This window comes from Benincasa hispida, chromosome 12 (assembly GCF_009727055.1).
Source record: "Benincasa hispida cultivar B227 chromosome 12, ASM972705v1, whole genome shotgun sequence".
NCBI classification, from domain to species: domain Eukaryota; kingdom Viridiplantae; phylum Streptophyta; class Magnoliopsida; order Cucurbitales; family Cucurbitaceae; genus Benincasa; species Benincasa hispida.
The window spans coordinates 51962628-51980094 of record NC_052360.1 but is presented as its reverse complement, the minus strand read 5'-3'; the positions used below and the strand labels follow the sequence as shown (position 1 = coordinate 51980094).

Sequence of the window (17467 nt, the reverse complement as noted above, 5' to 3'; positions counted from 1 at the left end):
TAATATTAAAAAAAAAAACGCGGTTGACATTTTCTGGCTTCGTATGTGTCGCTTTCTTGCAGCATTTCGACCATGCCGTTGTTTCTCAACTTTATTCTGTTTTGCAAATCTACCCCTTTTCTTTTCCATATTTACCTTTTCATCCCATTCCCAGCCAAAAAGTTGCACTCTCTTTCCTCTCTTAGTCTTGGATTCTTTCGCTGGTCGCTTGCCGCAGCTGCTCTCCCTCTCTCTCTCTCTCTCTCTCATGGCAGCTGCCATTAAAGCTCATCTTTTGAGCTAAATGCCCTTTCTCCCTTAGGTTTCTTCTTCAACTTTTTACTTACAATTCCGACCTCTTCTTTTGGTGGCACAAACCTGCTTATTAGTAGTCTTTCGGTATCTTCTGTTTTTTTCCGCAGATTCCTTTTCTTTCTCATTTCCTTCTATTTCTTGTTCTGATCTCACTTGTAACGCTAATTCCTTGGTTTTTGTATCTTACTTGTTGAGTTTTGTTCTTCTGATTCTTTTTTCGTTGCAGCAATGAAGTCTTCGACTAAGCTTGATTCGGCTACTTTTCAACTCACACCTACTCGAACAAGGTTTATTCTATTGGCTTATTGTTTGAGTTACTTTACATTTCTTTGCCAATGTTTGAAGAATTTGATTAGATGATCTGCTATGTCGCCTTCTGTTTTAGAAGCCAATTCATGGTTTTAGTATTTTAGCTTTCTTTGTTCTTGTTGCATAATATCCTTTTCGTTTCATTTTGTTGGATTTTGTCAGCATTCTGACCTTCTACCATGGTTTTATTTTAGTTTTTAAAATTTTTAGCATTTCTCTTTAAAGTTAAGGATTTATTTGTTGAGATTGTAGCATTTTTACTTATACCATCATTCTGCTGAAAGTAAACATCGAGTCATTGAACTTTCTAGTTTTTTAATAGTGATTGATAGTTGACCATCTCTCTTAATCAGGTGTGATTTGATTATATCTGCAAATGGAAAGTCTGAGAAGATAGCTTCGGGTTTACTAAATCCTTTTCTTGCCCATTTGAAGATTGCACAAGAACAGATGGCCAGAGGTGGTTATTCCATTATTCTCGAGCCAGACCCTCGCAGTGATAGAACATGGTTCACAAAGGGTACCATGGAGAGGTTGTATTGATATTAAAAACCTACATCTCTCCCATTCATAAATATGCATCAATATTACTCTCAATAACTATGTGTTTCTATTCATATTATTAATTGCCTCTAGAATCAACATAAATGTGTTCATATTAAGTGCCTAACGGGTAACAACCATTGAAAAATTAACATGTTCTTAATCCTAATGGCCTGTTATTGCAGTGCCCATCCTAGGGTATAGGTAAATGAAGTGATCGTATAGTTCCAGAGGGTCCCATTTTCTATCAAGTTCCCAAATTTTGTGTAGCACATAATAAAATTGATAGAAGTTTTATAACTAAATCCAGAATAAGTATGAGTGAAACTGAAATGATGGGACTAAAAAAATGTATAACTAAAGTAGTAAATGTAAATTTTATTTAAAATGTAAGGCAAGTTTAAATTTTGGCCTAAATTGTCTTAGGTTCAGCCATGTGTTACCCAGCATAAGTCTTGAATCTTTTTGGGAAACTTATGTTAGTACATAGTCATATGATATACTGATAAAATGCCACATTTAGGTTTGTCCGATTTGTAAGCACCCCTGAAATTTTGGAACGGGTGTACACTACCGAATCAGAGATATTACAGATTGAGGAGGCAATCTTGATTCAGGGCAACAATGACACGGGGCCAAATGTTGTAAGTAAATTCTAGCATATTATTAATGCTTGTCGTGTTGACTCAAAAGGTCCATCTTTCAATTCAGTTTCACGTAACAGGTAGATGACAAACAAGGAAAGCCTACAAAGCCTCCCGAAAGCACCACTGAAGGTATTAAAATCAGTGGAGGTTTGTAGAATATTCTCTTTCATTTTCTTAGCATAGATTATATTCCATTTGTTTCAATTCCATTAGTCAAGTCATATTTATGTTCCTTAGATCCTGCAATTTTTAACAACTAAATTGATTCATGTGGTCTTTAACAGCAAGCAAGACTCTTCTGGATGGTAACGAGGAGAAAGCCATTGTTTTGTACAAGGTAAGGGGCACTCAAATATGCTCTTCAACAAACAAAATTTCACTTCTTTATTTTAATCTACCTTTGCTTTGTTTAAAAATCTGGCAGCCTGATGCCGATTCACTCGAGGCCAATGGACATATGGTGTCAGAGGAGAACTCAAAGTACATTCCATCTCTAGTGATTGTCAATTGTGTCCTCTAACATCTTGACTTGAATAGATTTATTATAAAATTTACGCTAGTGAACAATTGGAAATACTTAAAGAGTCTTGAATGCTAATATGTGTATGTACGCCTATTGCAAGTCTTGTCTGGATATAATGACAATAGTTAACATCACAATCTCAAATGACAACCTTATTAACATTCTAGTATGTTATTTGATTCCATTCTGCAAACTAATTTTCAATTTTTTTACCTTATATAATAGCAATTAGAGAATTATATCTTATGTCTCAAAGCTGTTTTATATTTTGCTAAGCCCTTACACAGAAAGGACTGATCAGTAATCACAATTGGGAAATTTCTTCTCAAATTTTTGCCTGTTTTGCACTTCTTCACTTCCATATCACAGATGCAAAGGTGCTCCCATTATTTTATTTAATCAAACTATCGTACAGGGTTGATTCTCCTCTCATCATTTTTTTTCCTCTTTCCATGGCAAACAATTAATAAATTTTCAAATAAATAAGTTAGTTGAAGTATATCTGGTGTTGGCCTCCTTTAGTTTAGGATAGTTATGCAATGAAATTTTAGGACTATACTGAGTATTTTTAGTTTCATTTAATCCCATTAGAGCTCAGCTTCTTAAAGTCCTGGAGACACGCAAAGCTATGCTGCAAAAGGAGCAAGGAATGGCTTTTGCTCGAGCTGTTGCTGCTGGTTTTGACATTGATCAGATGTCCCCATTGATATCATTTGCGAACAACTTTGGAGCCTCACGATTGATGTACGAAGAGATTGATATTTCTAAATATTATACAAAAGCGTTATGTTGATGTTGACATCATATTTCTTGCAGTTGATGACTCATAATTTGAATAATCTGCTGCAAAAAACAGGGACGCATGCTTAAAATTCAAAGAACTATGGAAAAGAAAGCATGAAAGTGGCCAATGGCTTGAAATTGAAGCAGCAGAGACACTATCCAGCCGGCCAGACTTTTCCCCTTCCACAAATACGTCAGGAATTATACTTACAAGTTTGTCTGACAAGCAGGCAGAATCTAGAGAAGCATGGTCTGAATCTCAGCAAGAACCATCTTCAATGATTAAGGGGAATGCAAGTGCAGGTGCGATATGATTACATTAGAAATCTGATGAATTGTGGTTTGAAAAAGTATTCTAAACTTAAGCTTCAAGTCTTCGTCGTAGACTTAGAATATCCATGCTACGCCATTATATTTGTTTTAGTATCAACCATGGGACTAGTTCTTGAAGTTGAATTTACAGTCTTCTGGTTTTGGATCAAACCTAAATACTAACTGGTCGAGTCTGCATGAACTACACTGCCTTATACAATGCTGCTTTTTTTACTCTCTTCAATTTTGTATTAAAGGAGTTTTTGTCCACTCATTTTCCCAGATGGAAATACACCTATGATGTACCAGTCACCACCAGGCCACCAAGAGTATCTTCAAGGGCAGTATCCTCATCATGTATACCCTCCCTGGCCCATCAATTCTCCGCCAGGTGCATTGCCTGTCTTTCAAGGATACCCCATGCAAGGAATGCCTTACTATCAGAACTATGCAGGAAGTAGCCCTTTCTTTCATCCACATTATCCAGTGACAGAGGATTCTCGTGTGGGTGATGGTAAAAAAATGGGAGGCAAAAGGCACTCCATGGATAGTGGAGATAACTCCATCGAACCAGTAACTTGGGAGACGAATGCTTCAAAAACAAGAATACCTGATGATGCAGAATCAGAGCAAGAAGCTTCAGAAGATCTGAGAAAAGCCGGTCGCTCAGGTAAAAGAAAATCGGGTGTGGTTGTCATCCGCAACATCAACTACATTGCCTCGAAGAGGCACAATTCATCAGGCAGCGAAACAGATTCACTGTCTGAAAGCGGAAGTGGGGAAGATGGAGATTCACAGGCTATTAGTCCAGAAATTAAACAGAAGAAATCTACTAGATCATCAAGGAGCAAAGGAAAACATCTAAATTTTGGAGATCAATCGAATACTCCAGCAAAAACTGTTTCACCAGAAGCAGACGGACATTGGCAGGCATTCCAAAGCCTTTTACTTCGAGATGCTGATGCAGACAAACCACATGCTGAGCAAAGCTTGTTCACCATGGAACGTGAGACCAAGCAGAAAAGGCGCCAAAATAATGTTGGTGATGATCCATTAATTGCTCAAGGATCAAACAGAGATGAAATCCAAGAAAATGGTGCTAGAGATATTGATAGAGTTGGTGGAAGAATCAGCCGCATGTCAAGGGCATCAAATGATGAATTATTAACTTCTCGAAGAGATGGTCTATCGGGGGATGGTCATTTGAATATGCAGGCTACAGAACTTGATGGAGGAAGAAATGGCTACAGGAGGTCTGGTAGTGATGATTTTATGGTTTATGGACAAGAGGGTCAAACTCTCTCTAATGTCCACTTCGATCCATTAGCTGTAAGTGGCTCTGATATTACAAAAATGAGCTATGATAAAAATTCTTCAAATAATTTGGATGGTGATTCTTACATAGTTCCATTAAGATCGATGTCAATGGATGCAGTTGGAAAGGAAGGTAGAACTGCTGTTGACATGGATTCCGAGTTTCCATCTTCAAATTGTAAGGAAGAAAAATTGTCCAATAGAGTTGCTACCTATGAGCCAGATGTACTGAATCTAATGCCAAAGCGTGAAACAGAAAATGAACCTGCTGGTTATGATCCTGCTTTCGAATATGAAATGCAGGGCCATGCTGGACGGGTAACAGGTGTGGATAAAAAGAAGGAAGAAGTGACTGATGTTAAAAAGGGGGTTAAAAGGTTGGACAATGGTCGTAAGCCAAAAACCACTCCAGATAGGAAGACTGGGGGGCCAATAAGGAAGGGAAAGCCTTCTAAGTTGAGTCCTTTAGATGAAGCACGGGCACGTGCTGAAAAGCTAAGAACTTATAAAGCTGATCTCCAGAAATTGAAGAAGGAGAAGGTACCATGTTAGTAGTGTTTTTCTTTACACATTTAAGCGGAACCCTAAATCTAGAGTAGTCAAGTGATATGGTTTCTATCCCGCATATATATTATTTTTCTTGCTAGTCACGTCTCAAAGTTGCAGGGTCTGTCCCCCCCGCCCCGTTTCTTTTCTTTTTTCCTGGCTAGTTTGTTCAGGATATATAACTTCTTCTAAAATTTTCCATCCAGGAGGAGGAAGCAATAAAAAGAATAGAAACTTTGAAGCTAGAGAGGCAGAAAAGAATTGCAGCAAGGGGTAATAATAGCAACACTGCTCAGTCATCATTGCCCTCTCAGCAAACTAGAAAGCTCCTGCCAACAAAAATGTCACCCAACTCTCAGAAGGGATCAAAATTTAGTGATTCAGATCCAGGACCATCGTCTCCTCTGCAAAGATTCCCCATCAGAACGCCTTCAATTGGTTCCAACGATTCCAACAAAGCTGCAAAACCCAGCAGATTGAATGGTGGAAATCACTCAGCTGGCAATCGGTTAATTCAATCTGTACCTTCATTAACTAAACTAAAGAAAGAGAACAGTGATGCCACAAATGACAAAAAAGTATCCATGGCTCGAATTAGAAGATTATCAGAGCCAAAAATGAGTATCAGCAATCATGCTGCTTCTATCAAGACACGGAGTGAGCCAGCTTTAAAAGCAAAAGTAACAAATGAAACTGAGAGCAAAAAGAAGATATCTGCTATAATGAATTTGGATAAGAGCAAGGCTGCAACTCTTCCGGAACTTAAAATTAGAACGCCCAAGGGACCTGGTGCTACAATTGGCAACTCGATAGCACAAGAAACAAAGCAGAGTGTGAATTGTCCTTCAGTTTCTGAAGGTGCTTGTGCTTCCATGGAAGGAATCACTGCCAAAGTCTCACATCATAATGAACTGGATGACAACCCTGTTGTTGAAAAGACCGTTGTAATGCTTGAATATGAGAAACCCTCTATCCGTACAGGTCCTTCATCAGACAATCTTAATCCCCAAATTAAAGTGTCCGGTGTCAATAGAGAACCCATCAAGCTCCAATCACAGAGTCAGTTGAGTTCTCATGAGGTATGATTGGCTGCAACCTCAGATGTGGAAAGTTTATCTGACAACGGTGTGATGCTTAGAGGACAAGTAAAGCCCTTAAAATATAATATTCATTAGCTAGTATTGAAATTTATTATAGTCAGAATGCAGCAAATTGCACTTGCACTTCTCTCACTCTTTTCATACAGTAGTTCGAAGTAAAATTATAGTAATTGGAGATTATTTATTATTTTTCCATTATCATCCCCCCGGGAGTGCATTAACCGGTCTATGGTCTTCGTTTCTCAATCCTTAATCTTTCGACATAATGTGTACATCTTTTATCGACTTAAAAAGCACCTTTAATTTATTTTCTTTGACTCAACAGATTTCATTATCCTGCCCTCCTGGAAGGTTGGGTCTTTGTTTGTTTTTTTTCTTTATTTGGGACAGCGTTTCTAGGTGTCCTTGATAGTCTTACATACAAATCTCTGATGTGCAGGTGACAGCAAATGGTGCATCAGATCAGGGAGCACAAAAGTTTTCATCTCCTAGCACGACTGAAAAATTATATAAAGCTCCACATGCTCGTGTTTCTTCTTTTGAAGATCCTTGCACTCGTGTTTCAGAGTATGGAAAAGCAACCCCATCAGATTTGGAGAGTGCAGCAAAAGGCTCTGAAACGGCAAAAGCTTATGTTCCTGATTATGGAAACGCACAATTGGAAAAGATTCCTGAAGCATCGGAGAAGCCCGAGGTAAAAAAATCATCAAAAGGACTTAGACTACTACTGAAGTTTGGAAGAAAGAATCAAAGCCCAGCTACAGATGAGCATAATGATGAATCAGATAATATCAGCACAAATGGTTCTGAAGCCAATGATGTTGGGACAAATTCCACTTCTCACGATGAAGGTAAAATACCAATAGATGGCGTCTTAGTTGCTTGATAATTGATACATGCTTGAGCAGATGACTGAAACGCCTATAACTCTAGTAACAATCAGTTACATTTTTTTTCCTTAACATGAATCTGAGAGTCCAAATATGATGCGTTAAAAGTGATTCTACCATCAAAAGAACCACTTAAGATATATGATGTTAACTATCTACGCTGCAATGATTAAATTTCATCTTGAACTGAAACTCATTTAGCTGAGTCGCATGTACATCTTTTCACATTAGACAGAAATATGGAGAAGTGAACCACTCATCAGAAGTCAGATGCCACACTAACCAACTAATATGGCAGGTTTTCTTGTTCTACCATTATGTTGGATGATGCAAAGTCCATGTTTGACTAAAATATGACTAGATGTCTCCATGTGTATGTTTCTGTTGATCTTGCTTTGTGAGCTTACTATATATATCTTTAATACCCTTTGTTTTCTGCCGTCAGTTCCTACGCTGAAAAATCTGATATCTCAAGACGAAACCCCCACTGCCAGCAAAACTCATAAGTGTAAGCATTTTAAAAAATTTGATGTTTCTATTTTTTCCCCTATTGTCTTCATCTTGTAAGATCATTATGATCTCAAATTCAAACGTATTTTTTTTTTGCTCTTATTCAGCTTCTCGTGCATTTTCCCTGCTATCACCTTTCCGAAGTAAGAACAGTGAAAAGAGAAGTGCATAACACAACACGGATTTGTGGTACCATTAATTATGTGAAGTCGAGTAACATCAAGCTCAAGCTTGTCTTTTGCACAGTGCAAGCGTGCTTGGGTTATGTAGGATACACCGGTTTGTTATTTATTCTTTCATTACTGTGGCTATATAAAATATCTTTAATAACGTTATCTGAAACATGGTCGTATATTTTACATATTTTTCCAGTGGTGAATTTCCATGTAGGATTATAAGCTTATTAAATGAAAACCAGTTTCAAATCATGCAAAATTTGATCTACTGTTTTAAGCTGGTTGCAGCCATGACCACAAACTGAAAAAAAAAGGCCGTGTCTCATACTAAAGGGATGGAAGAACATCGCTTGGGAAAAATCAAATATCGTCGTAATGTTTACTATATCATCCTAAATGGTTGTAAGAGAAGAGAGACTGGAGGCCATATCATTCTCGAATGTGCTCATTCGATCACCGGACGAGCATCAAGTCTAAAATAGGTACTTCTGTTATGAATTTGATAATCAATCATCGAATTATCATCATGGATTCTGCAGCCTTACTAGTAGTTACTAGCTATTACAAAACGTTCATGGAGGAAGTGGGTGGATCTGTTCCATCGATTATCCTCACTGCTGCCCTAAAATATAGCCTCTCACAGTGGATTCAATACTTGTAGAATCATTCTATTTTAGCTATCATATACACGTGTTTAGGCATATCATTTTAGAAAGGGGTCATTTACGCCCCCTTAAATCATTTCATTTCATTTTCAGCACAAGAAAAGGCCAGCACCTCTCCAATTAGGGTAGGAAACATCACGTAATGAAAACTAGATCCCTCCCTTCCTACCTAAAGTATGTATTATCGACCAAAATGTTAGAAGTTCAAATCCCAGTCTTGCACACTGTTGACTAAAAAAAAACTGACCCTTCTTAGAGGGCGTGATAAATGTAACACATACATAATTGTGTTGGTGATTAATCCTCCCAAATGTTGATTCTAACGTCATAATAGGGCTAGCTCTATTTTCACTTGCCTCCTTTTGCTCTTTTACGTTATTATGATTATTCTTTTAAGTTGAACGATGGGAATATTCAAGCCTCCAACCAAGGTTGAGTATATGCCTTAACTTCTTCCTCTCCTTTTTCCCTTTTTTAATTCAAAACAATATTTGAGATGTGCAGATTTGCACCTCTTATTTCTTGGTTGAGGGTATGTATCTTAACCAGTTGAAGGAGCTTTCTTTTTATTGTATGCATACAAATTGATCCCTTCACATCGGAAATGGTTATTTTTACTTGCATGTTCAATGTTCTGTTTAGAGTGGCTAACTTCATTCACATCAAGAAAGTTAAACCTGTACCCAACTGGTGAGATCTCCCTTTCTAAAGGAAGTTCCACAAAGTTGACTTTTCAGATAGATGAAAAGAGGAGAAAGGGAAGGGAATATTTTAAGTAGAAAGAAGAAATATCATAATAAAGTTATTGCCTTTTATTTTATTTGTCCATTGATAATTATAATACAACATTTTTTTAGTTCCTTGGAGTAGAAGATTCGAATCTCTCCTATAGAGTTGAGCTATACTCTTGTAGAACATATTAAACAACCTAACTTTTAACAATAAATTTTAAAAACATAACTATAAAAATATATATATGAAGAAAATCTAAGCAATAAGGTCTCCAAAATTTTTATGTTTTTGGATGAGAGTTTATGAAAGGAATCTATTAGAGTAAAAACTATATAGCTCATATTTACACCATAGCATTTTATAACCCAAGTTGTGAAGAGATTGGATAGAAAAATATATTAGAAGAAAAGGATTTGGAAAATGTTAAATTTAGTCAAAACGTATGACCAAACAAGAAATACTACTTTTGCTCATTCTTGTGAAAGCCTCCTTTGCCAAACACTCTGCTGCTTCTTGTGGGTCTTCCATGTGTCTTATCAGATTCACAGCTTCTTGGTTCTTCATCACCTGATTTCCCCCCACCCCCAAAAAAATTAATAACATAAAACATTTTAAAATTTTGATATATATATATATATATATATATATGTATATGTAGGTATGTATGTATATATATAAACCAACAAAGAAAGTTTAAATGTAAATCCAAGTTCTCTTGTGATTTTTTTACCAAGGAATTTTCAATGCATTGAAATTCCATGATTATTTGATTTTAAATGTCTCCCATTACCATTGACCAAAAAATCTAACAAAATCTTATTAAAATTCAAAAAGGAAAAAGATCAATTTTTCATATTTTAATGCTTTCCACTAATGATGGAGGTGAAAAACCTTAAATCTTATCTTTGAAAAAGGGAGAAAGGTATATTATGGTCGTTCCATAACAAAAATGAGGTGTTTTTTTTAACCAATCCTACTTCAGGTTAGATTGGGTGGTGTTGTCTGGTTATAACTTTTTTTTTAAAGTTAAAAACGTGTAAATTCATCTACAACCATATAATTAATAACTAAAATTTCATAAAATTCAAATGTTAAATACCAAATATTCACGATATTTATTACAAACTTTAAACAAAGACAGATATCATATTCACTTTAAAAGAAAAATTTTAAAAGTTTACAAATTAATCAAATTTTAAACAAAGCGAAATATGTGTGTGTTGGGTTGGGTCAATCCAGATTTTTTTAAGCCAATATGTGATCCAATCTAACCTAACAAAAATGGAAAGAGTTCAATCAAATCTAAAGAACAAAACAAACCCAATCCAATTCTTACATTTTGGGTTGGGTACTTCGAATTGTTCGGATTGTCAGATCATTTGAACACCCCAAACAAAAGTTATGAAAAATAAACTCACCCCAAATGAAAGTTATGAAAAATAAACTCTAAGAAAACAATGTAGAAATTGAAATTGTGGAGTTTATTTGATAACCATTTTATTTATTTATTTATTTGGTTAAAAAAATCATAGTTGAAGCAAGCACTTTGAAAATGAACGTGCAATGGAGTAAATTTGAAGATATGTGCATATACACACGTAAAATATTCTTAAGATATGATGTTGCTTTAAAATATGGGTCTTAATTACATTTATTAGGAACCAAAGATCTTTTCAAGCGGAAGATTTTAAATGTTCTTGGAGTTTATATCTTACCTCCCATATGCCATTGCTCCCCAATATTACAAATTCAGTTTCCGAGTTGATTCTTTTGGTTGCAAGCACGAGTTCAGAGCTTTTCCGAGGCTTCATTCCTACGAAGACACTCGCTCGAGTTAAAAGCTATAAGAGAAATGTTAGTATATATATTGGTATAATATTATTCACTTTAGACCCCTAACTTGGGTCATATTCAAGATTTGGTGGTATCTTAATTTGTCATTCACCTGTAACTTTATTTGTCACAAAAGTTTCGTTCTAGAGAAGCAATGTGTTTACTTATAGATTAATAATACTCTTCTAATGGGGATTTTTGGTTGTGTTCTTACCTAATGTCATTCGAGGTTGAAAATAGAATATGAATCGAAAGAGTTGCGAAAGAGAGATTACCGAGCATTAATCTACGAGGCCAACGTTGGCTGGCTGAATCTTGATCACAGCTTATTTGATGAGCCAGGCCATCTTCACATACAATAGCTCTATAATCCCCCATGCTAGCAATCACCAATTTATCTCCATCGATGACCAATGCTGAAGATGATCCTATTTTCCATGACACCTTCCCTTCCTTTGCTTCTCTCACCTTTGTTCTTGCACTCAGATGTGCTTTCTTCATTGCTTCTCTTCCTTTCCCTTTTATTACTTGCGACTGCAGACATACTCTGTTCTTTAGAATAACTAAACATCCCCTTCATTTCATGAATAATGAAATGATTTGAAGTACAAAATAACCTTTTAACTTACCAACCATACAACAAAATTGGTTGTGTTTTATAGATGTGAAAGCTTTGTTTGTGGAGCAAGAAAAGTTTTTAAAATGTTCATCCGAACGAAATCCGAAACTCTTTCACTATTTACGCGAAATCCAAAACTCTATCACTGTTTACTATTCGTAATGTAATGTAATGTGAGGAAAAAGAAACAATCAATTCTAAGCATGGTCATTCTTTCAAAGGTTGTAGGACCAAAATTTGTGACGCTACAGGAGAAAACAATCCATTCGAAGTGTATCTCATCTTCAAAGAAGACCTTTCTAGATTGGCCTAGTAGTCAATTAAGGTCATAGACATATAACAAAAGACTTGAATATCAATCCGTAATCACTATTGTCCTAGAATGATATGCTAAAAGTACTATCGCCACTTAGATGTCATAGAGTTAGACAATATCTAATGAGATTATTCAATCAATGATAGTCACCTAATTCGAATTACTATTTTAGAAGATTCTTTAACACTCAAATGTTATAAGGTTAAATGAATAATTTTAGGCATTCGAAGTGTAGATTTGAATTGATGTAGTATGAGAAAGAGATTGAAGATTTGAAATCCAAAACCCACTGTCTAATATTTGTGATATAACAATATTTCAAAACCCAAAAAAGAAAAAAAATAAAGAAAAGAATGAAGAAAATCCAGAGAATTTACCTCTTGAAAGTTCTTATCAAAGAAATGGGTTTGCATGAACTTGATCACTTTATCACCAATTTGAGGATCAAAAACCCCAAAAAACCATAACTCAATCCCTTCCATCTGCTCTCTCTGAACCACAACAGAGTCATAATCCGATTCATCTTCCCAAATTCTCGAACACGACTGATCCGCCACCACATGATACCCATGATTCACCGGCGCCATCCACGACGCCTTACTCACCTCCGCCACCGTCCCCCGTCGGTTCTTCCTTGTATTCCTCATCAGAAACCTCCCCAATCGAAGCCCCTACAAAAATTTACACCGTATCCGCCATTAATGCAATGAAACAGTAAATCCATTTGAAAAAGAAACTGAGATTAAGAAGAAAAAGAAAACGGGTTTACCTTGAGTTTGAGACGAAGATCTTTAAGACCCATTTTGAGAAATCTGAAGAAATGAGAACCCTCGATGAACAAAGAAAAAATTAGCGAAAATTTTCACGTGGGTTTGTGGTATTTCCCTTGTTTTGAAAGGGAAAACGAAAGATTTTTCCTGGGATTTATCAGTCAATTAGGCCAAGGGGTTTGGACTTTCTTAGGGAGAAATTATTGTAATTAGTGGGGAGTATTATTTGAAAAAAGAGAATTTCTAGAAACAAAAAATATATATTTATCATTTTAAACCCCATTTTTGGGTCGAATGAATTGGCAAGATAATTATTAATTAAAATTCTAATTACCAATTAATATAGATAACCAAAAATTTAGTGTGAAGTAACGGTTTGTTTAAGCTTTTTTGTATATTTTCAGTTCAGACAGGTAAAACTCGACGCTTTCCCGTGAAGAAGAAGATGAAAATGCAAAGAAAACAGATTTAACTTTAATCCCAAAAAATTGCTCATTTGAAACTGCCTTTTTTTGGCTATTGATTTTAATTTCCAACGCTTCAATTTTTATATATTAATGAAAATTGAATGAAATTAAGCCCTTATCAAGTTTTTTTTTTAATTGATATACTTAATTGTGTCCAATATGAAAGAGGCCTTATGTTGTGTGAGAGTTAATATTAGAGGTGTAAACAGCTAGATTTTTGTCAAAATGAATATAAAATAAGAAAATAAGGAACTGATTTAAAAAAAAACAAGATGGATTTTAGTTTATGAAGTACTTTTTAAATATATTTTTGAAATGTTTCAAAATTGTATTTAGATTTTAATAATGGTGGTTCCAAAAATTTTGTTGACGGGAGCTTTATAATCAAAGGGTTAAAAGAAATAAAAACTAAAAAGAAGCTGGGTCTAGAGGGGATTGAAAACCAAAATTATCACTAGGCTAGCCACAAATATTAGTACTATATATATGAATAAAGAGTGTATAAAGTTGAAGGGGTCGAACTCCTCTTAGACCTATATCAAATTTGCCTTTCAATTCTAGTCAAATTCTTAACTATTTAGAAACACATTAAAATTTCCAATATAGACTTTATTAAAAGAGAAAAATGATCCAATTTCATCATAGTGGGAGGTGGAGGAAGAGAGGAAGTCAAGTGGATTAATCAACATTAAAAGTGGACTAAGAGCATTAAGCCAATTGGCATTTACAAAATGCAAACATTTTATGCCAAAAGTGAGAAAAATTTTAATTTTTTTCTTTGAATAAAAAAGTGAGAAAATGTGTTTTTTTTTTCCCCCCTCTCTATTTTGTTTGTTTTCACTTCAAACCGCGATTGGGAATTAATTGGGAGGAAGAAATAAGAGTAAAATGTTAAAACTCTCCCTAGGATTTGTCACCTGAAATTCATTCACCTAATTAATTGATTATAATAAGGATATTTTTATTATACTATCAAATGAATTGATATTGAATGTCCATCTAAGCCCAACTAAATAGATGATGGTTCAAATTCTACCTTATTAGTAAAAAATGATTGATATATTAACTAAAATCTCGTTTGGTGGATTTTAGTTTATGAACAAATAGGTTTAATTTTTAAAAACTAAAAATCGAAGATTACCAAACAAGACTTAACATAATGCAATTTATAAAATATAGAAATATACATGACATTTTTTTAATAATAAAACAATACATATCTATGAATATTTTGAAGAGGGAAAAAAATGGGGAAGTTAACACAATAGTTTTTTAACATTTTAATTAACATCGCATAAGATATATCGTAGATTCATGGTTGCGTGCACATAGAAGTATAAATCACAAACGCATGATGAATGAGAAGTTCACTTAATGGGGATTTTCAAACTTTGTTCATTTGATCTTTTGACTTATTTTTTAATTGATACTTTTTAAAATTTAAAAAAATAATAATAATACACCAGTTGATCGGTTTTCCAAAATCTATGACAAGAAAACCAAAAACCAACCGACCTTAACTGGAACAGTTTTTCAGTACCTTTATGTACAGCCCAAGTCAAATTAAATAGTTATATTTATCTGATAAAATTCGAGTAACAGACTCGGATACAAGCCAGACAATAAACTAAAATGTTACATTGTTCAATTAGAATGAATCAATTACACAACTATGATTACGAACAACTACGAACAACTCGGTACAGCCTAAAGTCTAGCAACTCTGCTTTAACCATAAATAAAGACGTCCACTTGTGATTAAGATTTTTTTTTTTTTGGAGCTCAACGAGATTATACAACTTCAGACATGATACCAATTGGCCTATTAATAAATCCTATAACAAATTCCACATCTCAAAAATTGACTACACCAAAGCGGGCTAAAATGAATATGTTAGTGACCAAGAGATATATGTTCGAATCATCTTAACCTACCTGTATTGTACTTCAAAAGATTTAAAAAAAAAAGAAAAAAACCAAGAACTTACCTTCCCTGGGTCACTTTCTCAAACAAATGGAAAACCAGTACTCTCATTCAAACCACCAATTAAAACAAGGACCTCTTACATAAAGGGTGATAAAGTTGTGATAATTGAAATCGAAATAAGAAATTGGCGTAATAAGATTAAAAATGGAAGAGGTTGAACACGATAACTTAAGGCAATAATACTGCTACAAAAAGTTTGAACTATAGATCAACGACCTATAGAAGTGAGAAGAAAGTCGACAGCAAAATGAGAAAATCCCTTGAAAAATTGAACCTCTAGGACTCTGCCTTCTTCAACTTTGCAAGCTCTTGCCTAACCAATCCAGCTCTCTGCAAAAACGAAAACCCATCAATTTGAATGTTATCACATTTGTATTAAAGAAACTTAGGTGCATATCGTTAATCAACACAAACCTTAATCTTTGCCAACATAAGCTTGAACCTGTCGAAGTCATTAAGTGAGGCCCTTCTCTTCTTAACAATCAATTTTCTGCCCCAAGAACTATTCTCCCATTTCTTCTGGACATCTGATTATTCAACAGCAAAACAATTAAGCGCAAGCAAACACAATATAAGTAGAAAATTGTAAGGAATTACTCAATACCCCCAGCTTTCATGGCTTCAATCAGCTCCTTCTTCTTAGGGACCCTCTTAATATCAATTTTGATATCTGTCAGGGAGAGTCTCTTAAAATTCATTTGAGATCGCTCCATATCAGGGGCATCCACCAGAGCCTGCCCATACATAAAATCAAGCTAGTCATGCAGCAAATGATTAAACAAGAGACTCCATGAAGAAACAAGTCATAGTAATCACTGTCGTTCCAAAAAGTTTCAAAATCACTCAAGAACAAACAACAAAGCCCCAAGTAGAAAACATAGATGAACTTCAATAGACCTGAGGATGTTCGAAATGACAACCACCATTATAAAAACTTTCCAACTGAAACAAAGCATTATACAAATCCAGCCACTCTTAAGTTCTAAAGCAATAACATAAATCTATAAAATTCCATTATCCATCAGTTCAAGGATTACACTTTAAAGCAAAAAAAAAAAAAAAAAAGCAACCCAGAAGACTTAAAACTGAAACAAAACTAGTTCATTATCCAGCAGGTTCAGCACCAAACCCTATGATACGAATATAATGTAAAAATCCCCGCAGAAACTGAGGTATTACTGTTATTCCATCTAGCTATTTTGAAAAGCAAAGAACATCAAAGTTTTTTCATTCTCCTTGCCTAACTAAAACCATCAGAACACCAAATACAAAAGTGGAATGAATAGCAACGAGTGTGCTTACCCGATTCTGGTCGATTACATCCACGATTACAACAAGCTTCCCATAATCTTCACCGTAGTTGATGAGGGCAATCCTTCCGATCTCAACATACCGCTTGAACGGCTAAAGAAACACAACCAAAGACCAAAATGAACAGATTGAAGCGGTGAGACACAAGGTAAAGTTAAGAGAATAGGAGAAGTTAGCGATACAGAGAGAGAATCTCACCATTTTTGCTGGCTTGCGAGGGGTTAGCAACTGTGAAAAGCAGCGGCGCCGATGGAGGGGAGAAAGGGAAGAAGACGTCCTACTGCCTTTTATAATAACTTCTGTCTAGGGCTCAGAATTTATTTGGGCTTCATTTTCGATGCCCAGAAAATTGGGCCTTCTAATGAAGTTTAGACTGAATTGAAAGGCTTTATTTTGGGCCTTTGCCGGCCCACTTTTTTATACGATATAGGGAAAATAAACCTCTTTTTTATCCCTTTGAGTTCTAATTTTTATTTGGTCTTTTAAATTTTAAAATGTTACATATTTAGTCCTTAAGTTTTGAATTTAGTTTTAATTTAATTTCTAAATTTCAAAATGATGCAATTTTACCTTTGATATTTGAACTTTATTTGAATTTGATCCCTACACTTCAAGATTTTACATTTTTTTAACCTTAATTTTTCTTCAAATACTCACTTTCTTCAAACATTGACATCCATGTCTATTAATTAATTTAAAATAATTATGAAGTCAAATTTTAAATTTAATTTTAAAAGTGGTGAAAAATAATGAAACTTGATTAATTAGAATTCATTTAATTATTTTAAACTCGTTACCATACATTAACATTGAAGACGGA

At 34.8% G+C, this 17467-nt stretch overlaps 3 protein-coding genes across 6 annotated transcripts; 1 reads left to right on the top strand and 2 right to left on the bottom strand.

Moving 5' to 3' along the window:
- Positions 1 to 184: 184 nt before the first annotated feature.
- On the top strand, positions 185 to 8206 carry LOC120092840 (COP1-interacting protein 7). 4 transcript variants are annotated; one of them, XM_039051068.1, is made up of 14 exons: positions 185 to 378; positions 521 to 581; positions 957 to 1136; positions 1670 to 1790; positions 1871 to 1922; positions 2078 to 2130; positions 2218 to 2273; positions 2908 to 3060; positions 3173 to 3402; positions 3695 to 5265; positions 5478 to 6350; positions 6811 to 7222; positions 7707 to 7769; positions 7879 to 8206. In XM_039051068.1, the coding sequence occupies exons 2-14, from the start codon at positions 523 to 525 to the stop codon at positions 7941 to 7943; spliced, it is 3888 nt and encodes a 1295-aa protein (XP_038906996.1). In that variant the 5' UTR covers positions 185 to 378; positions 521 to 522; the 3' UTR covers positions 7944 to 8206. The 4 variants fall into 4 exon arrangements, 3 of the variants coding, with proteins under 3 accessions (XP_038906996.1, XP_038906994.1, XP_038906995.1); XM_039051066.1 differs by having other exon boundaries at positions 1871 to 1940; XM_039051067.1 differs by having other exon boundaries at positions 218 to 301; positions 1871 to 1940.
- Positions 8207 to 9600: 1394 nt separating this feature from the next.
- On the bottom strand, positions 9601 to 13092 carry LOC120092841 (putative protein phosphatase 2C-like protein 44). Its single transcript, XM_039051069.1, has 5 exons — positions 12882 to 13092; positions 12490 to 12783; positions 11453 to 11711; positions 11060 to 11157; positions 9601 to 9911 (listed from the first exon to the last, which is right to left on the bottom strand). Exons 1-5 carry the CDS (start codon positions 12912 to 12914, stop codon positions 9774 to 9776), a joined length of 822 nt encoding a protein of 273 aa, XP_038906997.1. The 5' UTR covers positions 12915 to 13092; the 3' UTR covers positions 9601 to 9773.
- A 2259-nt stretch (positions 13093 to 15351) lies between these two features.
- Positions 15352 to 16984, bottom strand: LOC120092712 (60S ribosomal protein L14-2-like). Its single transcript, XM_039050866.1, has 5 exons — positions 16846 to 16984; positions 16639 to 16740; positions 15941 to 16070; positions 15751 to 15863; positions 15352 to 15666 (listed from the first exon to the last, which is right to left on the bottom strand). Exons 1-5 carry the CDS (start codon positions 16846 to 16848, stop codon positions 15613 to 15615), a joined length of 402 nt encoding a protein of 133 aa, XP_038906794.1. The 5' UTR covers positions 16849 to 16984; the 3' UTR covers positions 15352 to 15612.
- Between the last annotated feature and the right edge of the window lie 483 nt (positions 16985 to 17467).